The sequence below is a fragment of the Electrophorus electricus genome, chromosome 3 (assembly GCF_041902795.1).
Source record: "Electrophorus electricus isolate QZ-2024a chromosome 3, ASM4190279v1, whole genome shotgun sequence".
Lineage (NCBI taxonomy): Eukaryota > Metazoa > Chordata > Actinopteri > Gymnotiformes > Gymnotidae > Electrophorus > Electrophorus electricus.
The window spans coordinates 31,764,491-31,782,767 of record NC_137499.1 but is presented as its reverse complement, the minus strand read 5'-3'; the positions used below and the strand labels follow the sequence as shown (position 1 = coordinate 31,782,767).

Here is an 18,277-nt window from a genome sequence, read left to right as displayed (position 1 = left end):
CCTGTAACATACTTTCACGGTCCCTCGAGTAATGCTCTCAATTTTCACCACAAGATGTCGCTCTCGTATCTTCATGTGAGGCTAGGCATTAAAGGTGCGCCCTAAGAAGGAAAGATGGGTACTATTCAAAATCGAGATGAAGGGGTAGACAGGTGTTCTATAAATTTAAAAGTAGACTGCAAATATTGATGCGTTACATTTTTTTTAGCTTTTTATACTTTATTTATTAATTATAATAATTTTATGTGAGTCATTTTCTTAGACAACTCATTATAACATTGTTGTTTATCCCCAAGAAAAGAATCCTTGACAGAATGAATGCTACCTTGTTAAATATGGTATGATCTGCAGTAGTATTTTGACAGGTTAATTACTTGTAATTCTCAGACAGACAAGCTTCCGTTAAGCAAGAGGCCGGCTATTCGAATGTGGAAGTGCTCATAATTTGATAGATTGATAGCCGATTAGCCTATTTTTCAGTGGCTATTATCTCTAACTCTAAATATTTCAAATGTATGGATAGCAGCGTGCTGTTGGTAAACAGGGATTTCTGGTCAACTGTATTTCTTAATTTTATCGATCAAAGTGTTTAAATAAAGTGTATCCTTTGCGTTTAGTGATTTCTTTGACATTGTGTTGTGTGGACTGCTGCTAATCACCTGTCCGTGAAAACCCTTCTTCGCTTCGTCCCCGCAATGCGAGCGTCTCGCCTATTCTATGACCTCCAACTTTGTTGAATTACTGGATCCCCTCTATTCACACAGCGAGCGCAGAAAGAGAGAGTGAGTAAGACTGGGACTCACAGTCAGAGACAGTGGTGTGAATGAGTGGGGGGAGAGAGGGAGAGAAAGACAGAAATCTAAACGAAGAAAGTAATAGCAGGTTTTCTTTTTCATGTTCGTTGTATTCAGGTTTAAAGAGAGAGGGAAAAGTGAGAGATTACAACATATCCGGGCGAAAGTGAGTGAGGGATAGAAAAGAAAGGGAGAGCACCCTGTAATTTCTTTTAAAGACGTTTTCCATACTTCTCCGCCCGGCTAAGCAGTTTCTCTGAGGTAGCGTCTTCTATGGAGTTTTCTTTACCTTATAAGATTTAACTCGCTTATTAAGTGCATGAAAATTCTATGTTTCATACGTAGTTTTCGTTGTACGCTCCAGCGTGCACAGTTGGCGATTTTCAGTTCAGAAACCGATATCCAGAGCTATAATTTCTTTAGTCTAAATTCTAATGAGATTGTGGTAAAGCACTTTCTCGATCGTCTGTTAAGATACTAATACAGAAAACACGTGCAATAAAAGGACAAATCTGCTCATATTGCTTTTAATGCATGTCTGCGTGCAAATAATCTGACTTGTCACAAAACAAGTTGTAAAGTGTATGTGTAAAGCATTTCTTTCTTTTCCTCCCAACGAATATTGATTTCAGCAAGACAGACGCTGAAGTGTATTAAAATGATAAGGATTTTTGTGGCTTGGATCACTTTGGTCGCCATCTCCGTGATGGTGGAGGGTGCTCGCGGTGGATATGGGATGAGTATGTTTGCCGCGCAGTCCTCGCCTCCAGACCCGTGCTACGACGAGAACGGCAGCCCCAGGAGGTGCATCCCCGATTTTGTGAACTCCGCTTTCGGAAAAGATGTGCGTGTTTCCAGCACCTGTGGAAACCCCGCAGCCAGGTACTGTGTTGTGACCGAGAAAGGAGAGGAGAGATCCAGGGACTGCCACACTTGCGACGTCTCGGATCCAAAGAAGTCTCACCCTCCGGCGTATTTGACAGACCTCAACAATCCACACAACCTCACTTGTTGGCAATCAGAGAACTATGTTCAGTATCCACAGAATGTGACTCTCACTTTGTCTCTGGGCAAAAAGTTTGAGGTAACGTATGTGAGTTTGCAGTTTTGCTCGCCACGACCAGAATCCATGGCAATCTTTAAATCTATGGATTATGGAAAGAATTGGGTTCCGTTCCAGTTCTACTCAACGCAGTGTAAGAAAATGTACAATAAACCTAGCAAAGCGGTGATTACAAAGCAAAACGAACAAGAGGCGATTTGTACGGATTCGCATACAGATATGCATCCTCTGACTGGTGGGCTTATAGCGTTCAGCACCTTGGATGGCAGACCCTCTGCGCACGACTTTGACAACTCTCCCGTGCTTCAGGACTGGGTCACGGCGACTGACATCAAGGTGATATTTAGTCGACTGCACACGTTCGGGGATGAGAATGAGGACGACTCGGAGTTGGCGAGAGACTCCTATTTTTATTCGGTGTCAGATCTGCAGGTTGGTGGCCGATGCAAGTGTAACGGCCACGCTTCGAAATGCGTAAAAGACAGGGAAGGAAACTTGGTATGTGAATGCAAACACAACACCGCGGGACCAGAGTGTGACAGGTGCAAGCCTTTCCACTATGACCGGCCTTGGCAGCGCGCGACGGCGAGAGAGGCAAACGAATGTGTTGGTAAGTTAATCGCAGTCTTCTCAAATACCTATCTGATTGTTGCTACTACAGTTGGAGGTACGCGTGATTCAAAAATGTTACACAGGTTCGTTTTTGGAAATGACGATTTGTATTATTTTAATTACTTTTAAAGACAGGGATTTCAACCCTCTGTTCAGAAAAGTGACTGTGTAAACATTTTTCTAGAAACAACACTCCATCAAAATATTAGCAACGTATAAGAATATAAACAAAACGTTGGGCCTCCTCATTTCTAATTTTGGCACGAGTATGTTCCACATTTAGCTGAGAATGTCGAAATAAGTAAAATATTAATAAACAAGTATCAAACGAAACATAAATAAAAATAAAACTACAGAACAGAAATATAGTCCAGTTTATATATATATATATATATATATATATATATATATATATATATATATATATATATATATATATATATATATATATATATATATATATATAAACTTCTAGAGGTTTTATAGGTCATAGGAACTCTGCTATTAAAGCCATATATAGGCCTACATTAAAGCCATATCGATCATTATTCTGCCATGCATCTGACTAAATAAGCGACTTCGTCAATTTTCTAAGATATTTAAAGAGTTTTCAAATGAGAAACATTATCTTAATTTCACGAGCATACCTTTAGTTAAGATGCCAATACTCTCATGCTGTAAGTAATCGCTTTAATTTTCAGTCGACATGGACCGACGTAGTTAATCTGTTAATAGACAAAGTAATTCTACCCTAGAAATAAATGAGAAAATAAAATTTACCGACCGTTTGCGTTTAAATGAAATTCGATGTTGTTTTGTAGCGTTATATATAACCACGATTACAAGGCTGAGTCGGGATATATCGAATGAAACCCTAAACATTTGATCATTTTACAGTCCCGACACATAATGTCATAATGTCATCTTGCGTAACACACGATGTAGTACGACTCAAAAGAAGGAAGTTATTTTATCCAACAATAACAGCTCCTGCACTGTGTGAGTTTTGCAGCCCCTTTCCGAGCGCGTCGCCTATTCTTTAGGAGAGAAACCTTCACGCCAAAGAAATATTCTATGGAGTCATGCACGTCGCGTTATTCCATTGAATGTGTCTTTATCAGATTGGAGCACAGATTTTAATCAGTTATGCTGATATTTTGTTGGTACGTAGAGGACAAACTGCTACTCCGAGCCAAACCAATTATACTGGAAATATATAAACATTTAACATCTTTATGCACGAGGAGAAATCAGTGCAGGTATTAAGATTTTCTTCATCAAGAGACATATCAAGTGACACTGGCGTGACTGTTAAACGATCCTTTTATATAATACTCAAAAACCAGCATTAATGTGTAGAAATTTCTTTGAACTTTGGTACATTACAGTAGTAACATAGTACTGTATATAGCTCCAAACATAAGTTAAGAGATTCACTTTGTCACAATTATTATGATGCCTGTCACCAAATGTTTCACAAGGCACAACAGACATGGGGCAGTCTAGAATCAGGTTTCCCATTATCACAATAATCTTGTAACAGTATGCTAAAAACTAAAACAGCCATGAGGGCAACACTGGGTGTGTTCCATCTTTGTGTGTTGGGGGATGGGGGTAGTGGTGTTGGAGCTGAGGGGACCAGGCTGAGAGTCTAGAGGCTGCTGCCACACTCCAGTGATTAGACATAAAAGACACTGAGTATCTGCTAGGTGCATGAGACAGTGCTCCACACTGGTGAGAACTGTCTTAGTGTCTGTGAACATGAGAGCTGCAGGTATGAATCTGGTGAAAGATAACAAAGTAAAATTCTCATGAACTGGCATATGGGGGCACCTTTATTATTTGGAAAGCTGTGTGGTGACCAACATGACATTCCATTTCCCATGGTCTAGCTTTGCACACATTACTATAAAAGCATTCATTAATTAATGTTAATCTGCAACAGAGTGGACATGTGCAATGTGTGGTATAGAGCTCAAAGAAATGTTTTTAAACTGGTAACTTTAAAATTATAGAGCTCTTGTTTAAGATTACTTGATGCTTTAGTACTGAGTGACTTTGGTCTAATCTTTTGGCTCCTCCTACACAAACCATTGGTTTGCTGATTGGCTCCATACTGGGAAAGCAGTGGGACTGAATACAAGCCTCACAGAAGCCTCTTGTCTTTTTTCCTTTAGGATATTTAAGATGCATATCTAAGATAAACATATCACTAAATCACACACACTTTAATTTCATGACTTGATATATATTAATACTAAAGCCATATATTATTCCTTTCATAAGTCATTATGACTTTCTTTATGACTGTTAAATATTAATTAAAATAGTGTTGCTTTTTTAATGGGTTTTGGGACTATACATCATTTGAGCACTCATAGAAGGGATGCTCTACATATTAACATTATCCTCATGAATATTAGTGTTGGAATGAGCCTAATCTGACCCTATTCTGTTCACCACTCTAAAGGCTGAAGTCTTCAGAAGAGTGAACACAACCAGCATAGTTCACTGCTCTCCTCGAAGTAGTTCTGTGTTCTTGGGCCAGAAACAGGTAATTCAATGAGCGGCACCCTCTCTGTATACACACCGCCAGCGCCAGACAGAGGAAAGAACATTCAGCTGGCATCCCACATGTGCCTAGCTAAGCGTGTCTTCATTCCCTGCCCTGAGGTCACCTGGGCAGTGAGCCTCCTTGTACCTACATACCTGGGCAGAGAGCCTACCTTGTACCTACAAGACAATGACGCTCCTTCCAGTGCAGGGCACAATGGAGGATCATTTATCACATCTGCTTTTCCCCACTAGAATACAAAGAGGAGAAAAGCAATCACTTTTCTTGATAACATTTCTCTTGATATCATTTCCCTTGAAATATGCACAAGATTTTTTTCACATTTGCAGAACCAAACATAGACATATTTTCTCAAATAGGCTGAAATCGTGGGACATGACTTGAGGTTCCTTATCAGCATGTTTATTCGAGAGGACGTTTGGTAACCCTCAAACTAAAACAGAAGTCTCCCTTGCTGTGCACAAACATGTCCATGGCAGGCAGAGGGCTTTGGAAGGGGCTGGGATTATATCAATAGCAAATTGGCCTTTCTCCCAGTCAAACCAGCACAGCTCTCAGTGTGGATCTCTACAAATAGACAGTAGGCAGGCTGGTGCAAAGAAATATACCTTTTGCCCTTTTAAACTGCTGGTTGGCATTAATCCTTAGTTAAGCTCTTCTTACACACTGCTGTAATCTTGAAGTACAGCAGTAGTTTTTTTGTAAACAATTCTATGAACGATTGCAAGTTAACAAGGAGCTAGAGAGAAGGTGACCAGTGGCGACAAGAGGAGTAAACCAAATGCATGTTTCAGGTTTTGAGAAATTGTAGCTTATCTCCATGCACACTAATGTGTGGGCTAATGTCACTGGAGCAACAGGAACCTTGAGGAGTTTCTTCTAAATCTGGATTGCCCTGTCGGAGAGCGTGCGCCTGTGGACCATCTGTGAGTGTCTCGGTGCTGCTGACACTGGACCAGGAGGCCGCAGAAAAAATTCTAAAAAAGTATGACATCATAGAACCACGTGGATATGAAGCAAAAACAGACATTAATTATAGTGGTCATTTGTTTGCTTGTGGGTGTGTGTGTGTGGTGGGGGGGGGGGTGCACATGTACACATGAATAGCAGGACTTGTGATCAGGATAAATGGATAGAACAGCTAACAGAAATTCAGTGCCCTTCTCCTTTTAATGTTACTAATGGTAACCTCAATTTCAACTGCTTGAGCAAAAAGTCAATACATGGTACTATTATATTAATTACTGTAAAATTGAAACTGTTATTCATGAAGAGTTTCTCTAGGTCTGCACCAATCAAAAATCTTTGAGTGTTTACTTTGCACAAAAACAGGAAATGAAATTTAGTAAATGGATATAAAATGCATCATTGATTGTTGTGTTGAAATGAAAAGAAAACTGAGCTGCACATGAGGAAAAGCACAAGGATGAAATCAAGCAAACAGAAGAGAACGTGAGGGAGCAGGAAAGACAAAGATGGAGAAAGAGAGAGAAAAAGAAGGGGAGAGGCAAAGTTGAACACTTTGAGTTGTTAATCGGAAGCAGGTGGCTTGTTGGTCAAGGCTTTGGGAAGCTAGTCCTGACACCGATTTGGCAACGTATGGCCACATGGAAATTTAGACACCTACTAATACCCCACTGGGACTACACTGCCAGCAAGCCTGCTCACTGACTCACTGGAAAGGGGGCTTGGGGCAAACAATTCAACCCACTGGAGAACATGGGCGCATGATCAGGCCAAGAGAGAGAAAACATGTATGCAGTCTGTAGGGTACTGGGACTTTCAATAGCTAAGACAGCTATTGCTTGAAGCTGACACATAAATATACAAGAGCTCACCAAGCCTGTTTTCCAGCATAGACCTTTTTGAAAGCAGAGGTCTCATAACAGCCCCTGGGTTTCTATAGTGTTGTATGGTTGGTCACTGAGCAAAGTCTGTTGCATTGTACTTTTTCATTACCATGTTCAATAGCTTTTCTTTATATATTTTTATGTAATGTCAGTGGTCTTAAAATGGCCTTTGCACCAGGTCAGAGCTGTGCTTTTACTGCACCTCTCCATAGATTGTACTTGGATGGAACTAAGCTCTATGCCCATGTTGTTCACAGAATACATATAGAAACTAGAGAGAAAGAAAGAGAGCTGCATTTGGGGAGTTCCAAATTCAAACCCAGGTGGAATTGGGAGTCCTCTGGGCAAAGTGCTGCATGTTTTTGGGATTTTGTTTTGCTGAGCTCATAATTCAACACAGACATAAGCTACAAGCCGAAAGGCTTTGCTACGTCTTTAAGGGAGTTGAGAGCAAACATAATATATCCTGCTTTTTTCCGAGCGCGGTCAAGAGAGGTGGTCCATGCTCTCATGCAGAGATGTGCTTGCTTTGGCCTTGTGTGCGCTTCCCTCCTAATATTTGTGTTTTCGATGGGCTCGGTTGGTGAATGTTCATGATCAGCTTCTTGTTATGTTCTCTGAGTCTGCATGTCTGCATCTCATCTTGCGTCTGAAATTAATGTACTTTGGAGGATTCGTCATAATCCCCTTCTGTCAACACATCTCTGGTCTATGTAATCAATGCCTCATTATCTATCTTGTCCAATGTAACTTGCAGTTATTTGGACTTTGGGCCTTTAGCATTAGTAGCAGCACAGTAGATGTGGTACAAATTTGGGCTTTTGTGTGTGTGTGTATGTGTGTGTGTGTGTGTGTGTGTATGTGTGTGTGTGTGCACGTGCGTGCATGTGTGTGAGCGTGTCTGCATATATGAGGGTGTTTGTATGTGTGTGTGTTTGTATGGTAATAGTGGGATACGTTATAGAGATCAAAGCCAGTCCTAAGCAGAGTGAAGGGAACAGAACTGACAATTCCCTCAGTGTTTTTCTATTTGAGCTTGATTGCTTGTAGTGTTAATATATGCTTCAATATAAGTGGAAGTATTTGTCTAGCACATGATGTTTGTCAGTTGTGCATTCTGAACATGTTCAGCTGTAAATGTGGTGTTTCAATGGGCTCCTATGACAACCACAACAAAAACTAAACAAGGAATTTGTGGTTTGTGGTAATTAAATTTATGTAAGTAGTAAAGCGAAGAGATGATCTACGCTTCAGTACTTAGACAATTATGTATCAAATAGTGTTCCACTGTTTGTTATTTTCTGATGTTCCTGTGACTGGTGACAGGACCACCTTGTGTGCATATATGTGTGCATATATGATTATGTGCCTGAAGTTTGTGCCCCTCATGCAGGTTGGGAAATACTTAATGATCAAGTGAAGCCACACAGACATGAATACACACACACAGCTCTGGCATGTACACATAGTCCATACTTCACCACTTTGCTCAACACCGCAGACCCCTCGCTGCGTCTCTTGCTGTGCTGACACTCACCAGTGCCAGACAAAACAAAGCAAGCACACACACACACACGCACACAGACACACAGACAGAGAGGTATGCTTATGCACATGTATATTAACATTTCCAGATCGGTGTCATCAGTCCCGATCTCTAATAATTTCCCCTCCTATAGGTTTGAGCCGCTCTGGTCCAAAGCTGGTGGCCATAGCAGTGAGGCAGGCAGATGCCAGCAGGAGGAGGGCAGCCTTCAAGCAGCTTGAGGTTCAAAGCCCAAACCTCAGTCCAATAATCAGCTAGGAACTGTTTTCTAAGTTTTAATATACTTGGTAATGTTTTTCAATTGCTTATTTCCCATGTTTTGTAAATACAAATGGGTTGCAATTATTGTCTGTAGTAATCATATACAGTATCTACTGCAGATGTGGTAGACAGAAATTAAATTGAAAAATGTTTGGGTATTCCATTAAGAAACAAGGACTCGTCTATTTATTGTAGCATATAATTCATTAATCCTATACACTCCAAGGACCCATTGGGGTGTTCACACTTCCATTCTTCAGTCTAGTAAGCACATACCTTTCATATTAGCTTCAGTGTAGTCACTGAGTATTTCACAGTACCTACTAAATAAGATTAATAATTAAATAAGAAATTTGGATTTTAAAAGGTTATGTCCTTTTACGTAGAAAGATTTGGTCAGAGGTTGTTTCAGCATGGAAGTGTTTTTGTAAGGACTAGCTAGAAACATTGGTTGCTGGTCCTAGCTTCCCAGGGAGCACAGTGTAAAATATTCAAAATGTTTGCATGATACGAAATTTGAATTAAACCTCCAGCAAAGTTTGAATAAAATAAAAAAAAGATGTAATAAAATCCTGCTCAAAGACCATCTGAATTTGCTGATCACGCCTGTCAGTAAATAGTTCTGGTATGGTTGTACCATTTTAATGGGCATGTTTGTTTGCCATTCCTCTGTCCAAGACTCCCGGTCTGCTGCTCCACTCAAGCAGAACCAACATATGCACGTGTGGGGTGGGGGGGGGGGGGGGGGGAATGGGCTCATTCCACCCCACATGTGCATATACTGATGTACTGATTCTGATTTTCAGACTCAGAAGTCATCGTCCCCCCTCCCCCCGTTAACCCATTTTCACAGGTGACAGAATGATAGGTTAGGAATAAGCCATTTACATAAAAAGGAAGAAATTCAGTATATGTACATGAAGACATAGACAATGGAAAGACCAATTATTCATACTTTGTACATGCCCACAAGCCCATCATTAACCTAATTAGGAAGCAATCATGGATTTAGGTTCCTTGGGGGTTTAATTATTAATTTAGTCTATGTGCTGCACAACTGACATCATCTTTCACACAATGAACACCTAGGAGCACAAGATCTTCTGCATCCTGAATGTCTGCTGTGTTTTGGACTACAGTGCAAACATGAGTTTTTGGTGCATTCATTTTAATTTCTCATCCATAATAAGAGACCCTATGATAATGTCCCCAGTGCAAAGACAACCAGCAGGGCCATCTAGTGCCCTTCCAACATGTTGTTCTCTCATGATCATTTCTTGTGATTGCTTCAGTTAGGAACACCATGCATATCTCAGACCTCTTTAGTGCTCCAGCAGTCATTTCCTTCTCTCTTTTGTGCTGTTCCTAGCCTACTCCCCCCCCCACCAGCTGCACTAAAGCTTCAGCCCCCTCTTCCCTCCACCTCTGGACCAGTCTGTCCATCTCTGTATTTCCCAAGTTTTATTGCAGCTGAATCTGCCCAAGAGTCCGGAGCCACTTGCTGGATTTGATTTGGAAATGAAGAACAGTGAGATAGCTTGAGAAGGGGCTCCATGAGGAGGTGAGAGAGAGAGAGAGAGAGAGAGAGAGAGAGAGAGAGAGAGAGAGAGAGAGAGAGAGAGAGAGAAAGAAAGAAAGAAAGAAAGAGAGAGAGAGAGCAGTCTCATCCCCAGCAGGCCTGTAAATATCATTGCCTCCATCTGCTGTAGAGAGCAAGCCAGGAGCAGGGGACTCATCCATTTCTCGGACCCAGTGTGATGGGGAATGCAGGGACTTTTATGGTGTGCATGTGTGCTATGTGTATGTGTGTGTATGCATGTCCGTGTTTGTGCATGTGTGTGTGTGTGTGTGTGTGTGTGTGTGTGTGTGCGTGTGTGTGTGTGCGCGTGTGGGGTGGGTGGGGTGGAGGGTGGGGGTGGGTGATGATCTTTAATCCTGGAACACTATACTGAAGACCAGACACATCAGTTGCCCAGGTGGGCTACTGTGGAGATTCTATTTGTGTTTTCTCAGACAAAACTTTGTGTGTTGCCCTTTCATTTTAGAAACAAGCAAAACACTGGCATCTTTCATATATTAATGTTTATGTATGTGATAATCCTTAAAATGGCTCCCATTCTAGTAGACATTGTGAAATTCTACTTTGTGGAATCTTTCATTGCTTGCTATGGTGTATATGTGCACCTCAGTGAGGGAGGTGATCTGATAGCCCTTAGTCTGTGATCCGCTTCCATAGGAGTCAGCTCTGGTCATGTACGATCATTTATTTGTGCAGACACTGAGCCCGTTTCCTCAGGATAGCTGTGTTCAGATATGTTATCAACCCTTCACACAGGCCAACAGGAAGCGGAACATGCTCTTGACCAATCTGCAGTGCGATGAACTTCCAATGTTACAACCATGGAGAGAGGCTATTGAGGGCAGTTTTATAGCTTAGTTTCTGGCATTTCTTTAGCATTCTCTAACCTCTCACCCTACACACATACACATACTCAGATATGTGTTTAAAATTAGAAAACGGCCACATGAGATTTACAACTATTACTACCAGGGTGAGACCTTAGTGTCGCTGTTTGAACAATAAGAAAAACAATCGAACAATCAATAAAAGTGCATGTCCAAGGACTCCCCATTTTTCCCTGAGAAATACATTATAAATCAAACATAAAGTTAACAAGCCATATACAAGTGCTGTGTGAAGATAAATTATTCAGAAAAAGGCATTAATCACCTTCAAAGTTCAGCTGGCTATTAAAAACATGAGATCTGATGGACTGTGGATAGGAACATGTTGCTATAGGAACTAGGGAACTATTATCAAGTTGTTGGGTTGATCAGATTGTCAGATGAACAAGCTAAATTCAATATATTAAATATATCCTGAATATTTATAAATAAAATATTTTTATACAAATCCATGTATCATTATAATCATAATTTAAGTCAATGGGAGGGAACCTGTTAGGGTGATGACATCTTGGTGTAACCTGGTAACCAGGCAACATATCAGTAGACACTGGTCAAATCATTGTGTCTGCACATTGGCTCAGGAAGTAGTTGGCTTCAGCGTGTTTCCAGTCACACAACGTTTTTTGCTTGTGGCAGGAAATGCTCACCCTCTTCCTGTCCTGCCCAGCTGTAGAAAGACATCTAGCTACAAGGGTGTTTGGAAATGTTGTGAAAGGGATGTGTCAGAAAGGCACAAAAATATATTGAAAAATCAGGATTTATTGAGTAGATCCTTTTGTTTATTTATACAGTTTTCCTTTACTATTATTCACTTCCTACGCTTTCATCTACCAATTAGTCATTTTTAAATTTGCCATAAAATAGCATTACTTACATTCCTTTTAAAACTTCAGAGGAAATATGCCCTCTCCACACCCCTCTGTTGTAGTGAAGATTCGTATCAAATGAAGGGATTTACTCAGTTATATATGACATTCTTGTGACAAGTTTGGCAAAAAGGTACAATAAACACGCCACAGTCAGGATGGATGGTCACCCAGCGTTAGTAATTTACAACTCAGCCGCTTCCTGTGTGCTCCCCGTCCGCTCCCCATCCACTGTGAGGTAGGCTGCAGTCTGTGCGTGTGGCAGATCAGCGGGGGACCGCTGGAACTCTGCCCAATGTGGCTCCAACACGCTGAGCCTCAGAAAAACACCCCCAGTCAGGCTAAGTGCTTAATTTCTGCTAGCCTACTGACCATGCTGTAGAACCTACAAGGTAACCTACTACTGCTCAAGCATCAGCCGCTTTACAGATGTTCAGGCTGACTGTCCAATTTAGGCCTGGATTAGGCTTAATCTAGGACTGAAGAAAAAGCTTTTGGTATGGGGTGGACTCTTGACTTTCTTTCTTTTATATTCCCTAATATGAAAACTATTTTGTGCAGTTTTCTAAACACAGTTTCTTTATTGGGGTTCATTTAATATCATGAATTTACAATTTTAGAGTTGCACACTATATATGCCAGTTTCCCTAGTTAGAGAGTTAACTTGTTCAATTAATGGTAAACTTGAGTTGAATCTATGTTAAACTCAACTCAGCACCTAAAGTCAAACCAGAAGTTAACTCACTAACCTAGGAATCTATCTTTGTTGCATGTCACCAAGCGCTCACACATTTTTCGTTTCCCACTTCTTACTACTCCAGTGTCTTTCTTAAGTGAATTGTCTCTGCTGACAAAAGAAAATTACTCCTTTTTAAACATGGCATTCCCAATGAATCCTCCTATGGATAAAAAGCCCACACTTCAATCCACAACATAATTGAAGCATATAAGGCCTTCTGCAACGAATCAACCCCTGCCATCATCCAAGTCAACTTCACGCCTAGTAAAGTTCACCAAAGAAGCCCTCCCCAGCTGCAGAGGTCACGTTCCAATAAAGCAGCGTCAATGAGGCTTCTTACCACCCTTCAAGGGCCATAAATCTGCTCTGCTGGGAGGGTCTGAGGCCGGACGTGTCATGGATTGACGACACCTGCAGTCAAGAGGAGTCAGCACCTCTGTTCTCCACCTTGTCCACCAGCTCCCAGGCTGTCCCTGTAATACCACGGTTTATGGCGCAAGCAAAATTGGGGAAATTCCTATTTACAGACTGTTTGAGACCAGGGTCTTGGACCTGGTGACACCGCCTTGGAGAAGAATGGTGAAGCTGACAGGCCACACATCTGCAGGCCTGCCTGATGCACGGCTGATTTACACCAGACCTGAGAACAGCAGGAATGCAGGCTGGGGGTGGGAAGAGCTGACACTGTGTTTCCACCCCCCACCACTCCCTTTAGAACCATACTGATTTATGACCAAAGTGGAAGCATAGCCAATCATGACAAATTCTGCAGCACCGAGTATCCAGGTCTTTAAGGGATGTCTATTTCCCACATGGGAACTGGACATACTCTACTTCTGTGGCTTGGTTCACCTGTCACTTTGGGCTTCTGGAGGTCTCAAAGAGCTCCTTAAAAAGCTAATGCAGTAGGTAACAGCTGGGATTCCTGCTACCATTTTGTAGCATACATTTTGATATTATTTAAACTCTATGTTGAGCTCAGAAGTTAACACATTAAGCTCAGCATAGAGTTCCTGTTTTAGAGGATGTCAGAGGATGTGCACTGAAGGTTGGAAGATAGTTGGGTATTGTTGGATAAGGTACCATGTCCCATATTTTGTAAGTGTCTTAGATGATGTAGAATCAGATCCACCTTCTCCGTGTCATCTTACATCAAGATATTTTTTAAGCTGAAACCAATCCCCACTGCATCCCTCACATATTTTTTAAACTAACAAAACTCAGCTTCTATAGTTGGAAGGTGTCATTCCCAAAGTGCACCAAGCACCAGGACCTCTCTCACACTCTGCCAAAAAAGATCCAAAAAAGGGTTGTTTATTTGTGCTCACTCAGCAGGGACCTTATGCCAACAAAATAAAATGAGCAAAAAGGCAAATTCATAAAAAATGAATAAACTAATGCAATAAGTCTGTGATAGCATGCTGTGATACAAGTGGCGTAGGTTTCATTTCAATCTGGGGGGGGGGGGGGACCTGATCACACAACCCAGCCTAACATTATATGAGTAGTGTGAGCAGGAATGATTGGGGGGGGATATCTTCTTGTCAATACCATTCTAATTTAACATAAAAAGTGATCTTTCTGACACCCAAACTGATTTATCTTCACAAATCACTCACATGTTCTAAAATATTACCACTGCTGATATGTTGGCCAGAGATTTTAATTGGAAATTTTATAGACAAAAGTTTTCCAACACTGGCCGCTCATGCAGTTAAGTAAGTGCAAGTTGCTATTACTATATGGACTAAGTGATCATTGTAACGGCGAGTGCTGCAGGGCACGGAACAAGACGACTCCCTCGATTTATTGAGACATTTCATGAGACAAAACATTGATGACACTTGTGGCACTCAAACATAACGACGAAGTGTTGACAGGAACAAAGACATCTAACGCTAACAATGGCGACACATACAATAACACTAACAGAAACAGAAACAGTAACAGTAACAATGACCAACGAAGGGCACACACAGGCGGGGGTTTAAATAGACAGACAAACACTTAACATCAGCCCTTGCACAGATGTGTGCCATCACGGATAGTTTGGCTACAAACAATGGTGAAACCCCCTGCATGCAGCAGGCTGTACCACGTGACTTGTGTGTGTGTGTGTGTGTGTGTGTGTGTGTGTGTGTGTGTGTGTGTGGATGTGGGTGTGGGTGTGGGGGGGGGGGGTGACAATCATGAGGCGAACGCATACGCTCAGCCACAATCAGAGTCGTTAGTACAGTCCAGAGTCAATCAGTCAATGAAGATAGATCCAGTATACGTTACGAAACAAACAAAGTAAAACACAATAACAGGAAAATAACTAAACAAGCTACAATAAGGAACACAAACTACACGAACAGGCTAAGAAACACAGGCGGCGCAAACACGACAGTGCTTAGCACTACATAGAACAAAGAGGCAGGGATTACAAAGAGCAGCTAGTATTAACACACAAAGGCTAGAATTAAAAATGACCAGCCAACACACAGACAACAAGGCAGGGTTTACATGCACAGGGTAGTGAGGACTAACAATGAACATGTGATACAAATGAGGTGAAAACCAAAACAAAGACTGGAACAAGAAGGGAAAAAATTAATCAATCACATGAGACAGGGAAACCATGACAATAAGATGATAGGGAGTGACCAGTCATGACAATATATATACATACAAACTCACGCACATAAAAGCTGCAACCTCTGGTTATCCTGCCCTCACGTAAGATATATATTGCCTGTTAGATACAGTGTAATACTTTTAGTGCAGCATACTTATTATGTTTATGTAGCAATGGAATAAACACCTGGATTGGATAATTATCGGATATTTGGACTGGACTGATTGGATAATTATACAGTTGTCTGAATACAGAATCAAGTCAAGGTAATCATATTTGCAAAATTTACAACAGCACTTTTAATTATTTAAGACTCATGGCTGAGTTAGCACAATTGAGTTGCGTTTTTTTTACACATCAACACATCAAGTGCATAAGATTTATGGAAAGAGGCAACAATTGCACTGACTGCAAAATACCAAAATAAATGACTATTGTCTAATTTCAACAATGTATTATATTGTCTCTTTGGGCTATTCCTTAAATCATTAATATTGTGAAAAATGAGGTAGTGAGCTTGATAATATCCTGCTTTGTTATTAAACCTAATGTTACCTCAGCAGACCTGATGATAAAGGGTTTCAAGGCTCACTGCTTTATAATGCTCCCTTAAAAATAGACATAATCATTTTTCTAATGAATTCCCAGCTGTTGTTGTAGCCAGAGCAAACACAGTGAGAGGAAAGTGACACATTGTTCTAACTTGCAATAATCCATCATGCTTTTGAAATAGGCTTTTTAGACAGAAAAAAACACGAGGATTACCACCAGTGGGGGGCATTGTGTTATCTTCAATAGGGCAAAATTTTGAAAGATTAATTTTGTTTGTGTAACCATTGAAACCTCAAGAAATAGATACCCAGTTGTGGTCATGGGATAATTCTTCCAAACCATATGCAAAGAAATACAAATAGGATAAAAGGTGTGCTTGCCTCTTTAGGAATGACACATTTACAGCTGTTTTTGTGCACAGCAGGAAACAAAAAAAAATTCTCTGGATTGTCTATGAGTAACCTCTGTCTCTTTCAGAGTAGCTGTATTTGTAGAGACATTGCATCTGACTTTCTCTAGGCAACTGAGGCGTTTACAAGCAGACACTCGCACAAAAGCAGGGAGGTTTGATTGCTCAGCTAATTGGTGTCGGCAAGAGATCACAGAGCAGTGCTCATAAAACCGAATGCCTCCATCGCTGTTACATCACAACACACGGGGCAGGCAAAGGAGCAGGCCTGCCAGGGTGCCACTGAGGCATTCAGCCCAAGAAGAATCAGCCCCTCAGGCTTGGGTTGAGTAAACGCATGAGAAGTCAAATATGATTAGCAGCAAATGTGAACTAGCTATATTAGCGGAAAAGTGGAGCATCATCAGATGCCTTTTTGACATTTAGCTTTGTCTGTCGCTAATGGTTCAACAATAGAACATAAACAGAGATTTTCATCATCTTGTTACTTAAAATGATGAAGTAGAGATGCTCCCTTGCTAACTTATTAGCCCTTTTAGTTTCTATCACCCTGTACAAAATATTCTCTTTGATGAGAACTTTGAAGGGAAAAGTCTCACTGCGGTTGTTTCAGTAAGAGGTGTTGGCACAGGGTGCACACTGTAAGATGCAGCATTTCATGAGAGAAGACCTTTAATTCACCTCTAATGTGGTGTTTAATTATCAGCTCTCTCTGGGTAAGTGTTATGTGCCTTGGCCCAGTTCATCCAAAGTTCATCGTTCCTTCAGTCGACCTTTAGCTGGTAACTGTGCAACTGATTGTCATTAATGGGAGATTATAATGATGGTTGGACAGTACACCTCATAGGCAGTGTAAGAAACAGAATCATTTGGAGGCTTTGCCGCCAACAAAACTTCGCTCTGACATTAACCTGTGAAATGTTGCCTACAACGTAAGGCCCTTTAGTGGAACACCTCCACTTTCAACCCTTTCCACTGAATCACTTTTTCTCTCCTAAAAGCCATAGCGGATCAAAGCCAAGAAATCTGTCTTCATCTCTCACAGCCATGTTCCCTTCATCTTTTATTTGTTTATAGAATGCCAGGCTGATGCTGCACCAAAGCACATGCATGAAGCAATCCTCAACTGCACCCCTCACCACCAGTACGGAGGCCGCCTGTATATTTTTTCCCCTTTGCCACCAAAAGCATTCCAGAATCTTGTTTTAAAAAAAAGAAGGAAAAAAAGTGCGATTAATCATGGTGCTCTGCCAGAGCCTTTGTTGTAAGTCCCACTCCAGACAAAGCAGCAGATGCTCTCAGATGGTTCAGTCCAAATACTTAATGGAGGGAAATGCTTACAGAGTCTGGAGGTGAGTGCGGAGGACAGAGTTTTCAGAATGATCTTATGCTAACCATAGGTCAATGTGCAGGGTAGATCCAAAATGAAAATCAGTCAAATAAATGATTCCAGAGATGGCCCATAAAACACTATATTCTATACTTTCCCTCACTTTCAGAGATGTTTTAGTTACCAGCATGATGTTGTTATGACATCATAGGGATGATGGTGGATCTTCCTTTATGGATGCATCATCTCATCAGATGCTATTTAAAATGTTATAACTGTTTAATTGTCTAGGCAGTACAACAGTACCCACTCAACTTCCATGAGTGCTGATATTGCAATGTGTGCACTCAGAATTTTAATGGATATTCTTGATACATGACCTACACAGTACCCATGAGTTATGCAAGTCACATAAGTGCTTTGTGTGGGCTTCAAAACAAGTGTTTCAATGGGGCACTACACAGCTTGCTTTCTTCATTTTTTAAACCTAAATGCTTTATTAGTTTAACTTAGCATCACACCAATGTGTGTTTTGTTTAGCAAATTGAAACATGTTTAACAGATTGACAAGCTTGTTAAATCTTCAACAACACG

General features: G+C 41.0%; 1 protein-coding gene across 2 annotated transcripts in view; it reads left to right on the top strand.

Moving 5' to 3' along the window:
- The first annotated feature begins 715 nt into the window (after nucleotides 1-715).
- Nucleotides 716-18,277, top strand: part of ntn1b (netrin 1b) — a 43,603-nt gene continuing 26,041 nt past the window's right edge. The window contains exons 1-2 of one of the 2 annotated variants that reach the window (XM_035532930.2): nucleotides 716-1,055; nucleotides 1,431-2,467. In XM_035532930.2, coding sequence (XP_035388823.1) covers nucleotides 1,453-2,467 — 1,015 coding nt within the window. In that variant the 5' untranslated portion in view covers nucleotides 716-1,055; nucleotides 1,431-1,452. Of the gene's footprint in view, nucleotides 1,056-1,426; nucleotides 2,468-18,277 lie in introns of both variants that reach the window. The other variant, XM_035532927.2, reaches the window with a different exon arrangement.